Source organism: Danio rerio, chromosome 20, assembly GCF_052040795.2.
Source record: "Danio rerio strain M-AB ecotype USA chromosome 20, GRCz13ab, whole genome shotgun sequence".
Classification (NCBI taxonomy): domain Eukaryota; kingdom Metazoa; phylum Chordata; class Actinopteri; order Cypriniformes; family Danionidae; genus Danio; species Danio rerio.
In genome coordinates this window covers 42,492,769-42,497,500 of record NC_141040.1, presented here as the reverse complement: position 1 = coordinate 42,497,500, position 4,732 = coordinate 42,492,769, and the positions used below count along the sequence as shown (strand labels likewise).

Here is a 4,732-nt window from a genome sequence, read left to right as displayed (position 1 = left end):
CAATTTAAAATTGTCATTTCTCCATCCAAATTATGTTTTCCAGAGATCAATTTATGGCATGAGTGTTTGACATGACACCAGAGCTGAGTAAATAATGACATAATATTGATTTATGGGTGAACGATTCCTTTAAAGTTCTCATTTGGCTTCAAATTTTACAATCTTTGTCCAAACACACAAATCAGTGTCTTGAAAATCTCCTGATACGGGGCAGGGGTTTTGACCCAGGAGAGCACAGCTGGGAGTTCCTTCAGCTGAGTTTGGGAAAATTCCTTTAGAGATGAAACTCTCAAGAAGATGTAAACAAACCCTGACAAGAGCACCAGAAGACATTTCAACCTCAGTTTAGAGCTAGCAGATCACCAATGCAGCCCAGCTGATTTCTTTACTTTATATAAAATATTTGAAAGATGAAGCTCAAAGTAATTTCAATATGTTTTTTTCTGACTACATAACACTACGACAGTATCCAGTAATTGGCTTTTAAAGATTACTTGCTGTGTCAATGACCCTGGAGATTTGAAAAGTACTCAAAGCTCAGCAGCAATGGATCATCGTTCTTTCCATCTCTCTCAGACATATCAGATGACTCCTTTTCTCCAAAAACATACTTTCAATATTTTTCTTGATGCGTACCTTATGTGTTCATCACCTCATCACTTTTCTCAAGCTGTAAATCTGCCAAATGAGAAATCACATGTTGAACTTTATCCAAACGCACAGGACATTTAAGATCCCCTCCTATACACCCTCCACCTTAGGAGTCAAAGGTCAGTCTTTCAGTGCATTACGTGTGTGTGAGTGCAGCTATAAAATTGCACATCTAGCACAAATTCCTCTTTGACATTTCATGGAAGAGGGCTTTGAACATGGTGCATCGTCACCAGTGTTTTTCTTGGCTGTAGAAAGAAGACAATTCCCAGTACAGATATTCACTCAAACTGACATGTATAGTAGTGATGGGTCAGGCAGTCCCAGGTACAGATTCATGTACTATACACATAACAGTACATCTACTTTTCTAAGTGATCAGACCATGTTCTGCTGGAAATGTAAAAAGACAGAGACAGAAAGCCATATATAGTGATACATGTCATTAAGACTGACTTTGTCTATGTAACTACAATCTAGAGCTGAAGAAAATTGGTAAATATTATCTGCAAAGTTGACAATAAAAAAATAACAATCAAAAACTTTGCTTTATAGCCTTTCACAGTTGAATAAATCAATACAGAAATACAATGGCTGCCCAGTTTTTTCCTGAGTGCAAGTTGCAGAAGTTAAGTTTTTCATACATTTTCCCATAAGGAAATAAAAACAAATATTTATGCATTATTATAGGCAATGAATGAAACAAACCAACAGCAAGGTGAATAAAAACATTAACATTGCGACCAAAAATATATATTTAAAAAGCATTGCTGTGGTTGATAAGATGTTTTAAGCTAAAATTAAACTACATAAACTTCCACCAATCAAAAATACAGCAAACAAATTGTGCCAAAACTTCTACTTGTGTATGTATGTGCTGTTATTTCACTCTAGGAACCACTAAACACACACAGCTAGTGAACCACAGCAATATTCTAGCAAGCAAGCCTAGTATTGTGGGAGTGAGTCAATACAATATATTTCCACCAATAAGTCAATCAATAAGTCAATAATATATATCTCAACAACCATACCAGAACAAATAAAACTATTTTTAAAATGTTGCTAAACAAGATTTTAAATACATAAGGAATTGCAGGTACAAACAAACCATTAGTATAAAATAACATGATAAAAGATAAATCAGAAGAAAGCCTGCTTAAAAAGATGGGTCTTGAGACGAGATTTAAAAGTCTGAAGGCTATCACTGCTCCTTATGTCCAGGGGAAGTGAGTTCCATAGTCGAGGAGCTGCGGAGCGAAAAAATCTAGCTAACAATGTGGTGCAAGGTGGCACTAGGGAGAAAGAGTTGGCTAATCTAAGAGTGTGAGAAGGGGTATACATATGAAGAAGTTTGGTGAGATGTTGAGGAGCAAGATTATGAAGTGCCTTGAAAGTGAAAGTAGTATTTTATAATTAATACGAAACCACCGGAAGCCAGTGAAGCTGATAAAGAAGTAGTGTGATATGCTCACGAGATGAAGCCCTAGAGATGACACGAGCTGCATGGTTCTGAACCAGACGGAGTTTATGGAGAAGTTGAGAAGGAAGCCCAGTGAGAAGTGCATTATAATAGTCAAGATGTGAAGTAATATTGTACAGCCCAAATATAGCGTTTTAGCATTGATATTCCACTGTGTTTACTTGCAATAGTCACATCTCAGGATATGCAATGTTGAGTCTGTATTATAATTTTTTTTTTATGTGATTGAGGCCTGTCGCTGTGTGAGGATTTTAAAAGCAATTTGACATAAGGAATTGTACCATTAGTAAAGATTAGTTTTATCAATCTTTCAATTTTCAATTGTATCTTTTTCTTTAAATTTATTTATGCTTTTAATTTGTTTATTAAATTCATCAATCATTTACTTGTCGGCTTAGTCCCTTTATTAATCCATGGTCGCCACAGCGGAATGAACCACGAACTTATCCACCAAAGGTTTTACGCAGCGGATGCCCTTCCAGCCGCAACTCATCACTGGGACACATCCATACACTCTCATTCACACACATACACTAAAGACAATTAAGACTACCTAATTCACCTAAACTACATGTCTTTTGACATGATTTTATGCAGATAAAATTGTATGCCACCATATGCAGCGGGTGAAATTAAATTCATATCGCAATACATATATATATAACAATATATATATACAGTGGAAGTCAAAATTATTAGCCTCCTTCAAATTTTTTTATTCTTTTTTTAAATATTCTCCAAATGATGTTTAACAAAGCAAGGAAATTTTCACTGTATGTCTGATAATATTTTTTCTTCTGGAGAAAGTCTTATTTGTTTTATTTCGGCTGGAATAAAAGCCGTTTTTAACTTTTTAAACACCATTTTAGGTACAAACTTGTTAGCCCCTTTAAGCTATATTTTTTTCTCTCGATAAACTACACAACAAACCATCGTTATACATTAACTTGCCTTATTGCCCTAACCTGCCTAGTTAACCTAATTCACCTAGTTAAGTCTTTAAATGTGACTTTAAGCTGTATAGAAGTGTCTTGAATAATATCTAGTAAAATATTATTTACTGTCATCAATGCAAAGATCAAAAAAATCAGTTATTAGAAATGAGTTATTAACACTATTATGATTAGACATGTGTTGAAAAAATCTTCTCTCTGTTAGACAGAAATTGGGGAAAAAATAAATAAGTGGTGCAATACTTCAGGAGGCTAATAATTCTGACTAAAACTGTACATAATATTATATTTTATTACATGAATGCAAAAAAATAACATTAATATCAGATTTTATTTTGTAATTACAGGAATGCAATACACCAGTTTTTTAGGATAACTGAGCCAAGCAATTCTCATTTCCACAAGCTATCATCTGTGATAATCACCACAACAGGAAATGTGTATAAATGAATAAAAACAAAGTAGACCTCAGTAATGTGAGGGCACTGATAAATATGAATGGACTATTGTGACTATCTAAGCATGAGTGGGCTGGGTTGTACATTTGGACAAGACAGTGAGGACACTGCCCTTACATATCCTTCACCAACGCGCAGAGGAGAGAAGTTCAGTACTCGGCCATGGTCAGACAAGTTTTACCCACAGTCTGTACAAAGGGATATTGCTCCCGGCCCACTCATAGACAAATCTCTATTGCATCCTGTTTTTCTTTCTTGGAAAGAGCAACAAACATATGAAACCTCAGACATCACAACATCAGGCTGCATGTAGGCATGGGATGAAACCCGGTTTCATGGTTTACAGCGGTTTGGAAAAGTCAAGTATTTAATACCACTGAAATGTTCTTTTATACTTTTCCCAAGATATATGCAAGGTTTTTAAATATATTTTGTGTTTTTTAAACTAATGAAGAGAGCAGAAGACAATAATTTATTTAAACTATAGCCTGATCATGTTTACTGCTCCGAATTTTTTTCAAAATGTTTCTTAAAATAAAATTGTGTTCAATAGGAAAAGTTTTTTTTTCTACCCAGATATTTAAAAATAACTTATTTTATAGCAGTAATCACAATACCATGTAACCGTGGTCCAACATTATCATACTGTCAGAAAATTATACCAGCCCATGTCTAGCTGCATGTACAAGTGTATATGAAAAAGAGCTAAATATAAATATTTTGCAACCATCAAATGTAAATCATAAAATATGGTACATTCTAATTGTTTCTTGTGTTTTGGATTAAGTTTGACAACCACCTATTAGTAGAGACGAAGTGGACCTTTACAGTTTTCCTCAAAACCAATTCAATTCCCATTATAAACAACAAAACTAATAATAAAATTAATAATGTTTTGTTTGCATGTTGTAAGCTGATAAACACGTGGACATTGGTGATTTTACTTCAGAATCTTACCTGTACAGAGCCTCCACATCAATACCGTAACATTTCACAGCAATATACTGAAATCCAATAAGGTCATTTAGTCAAAAACAGCCGTCGCCACGTGACTTCTTGGAGTCTGATAATTAAGGTATGCTATACTTTACATACAGTAGAAACTGTATAATGCCTGTCCGTTCTGATTTTAACGATGAAACAGCGTCGTCAACGTAAACAGGAAAGATGCCTTCAGGCGATTGACC

The 4,732-nt window shown here is 34.6% G+C and overlaps 1 protein-coding gene across 2 annotated transcripts in view; it reads right to left on the bottom strand.

Annotated features, from left to right (window-relative positions):
- Window positions 1–4,732, bottom strand: part of ccl38a.3 (chemokine (C-C motif) ligand 38, duplicate 3) — a 34,048-nt gene extending 29,316 nt beyond the window's left edge. Inside the window, 1 exon segment of one of the 2 annotated variants that reach the window (NM_001386386.1) lies at window positions 4,503–4,732. In NM_001386386.1, coding sequence (NP_001373315.1) covers window positions 4,503–4,521 — 19 coding nt within the window. In that variant the 5' untranslated portion in view covers window positions 4,522–4,732. 2 annotated transcript variants of the gene reach the window in all.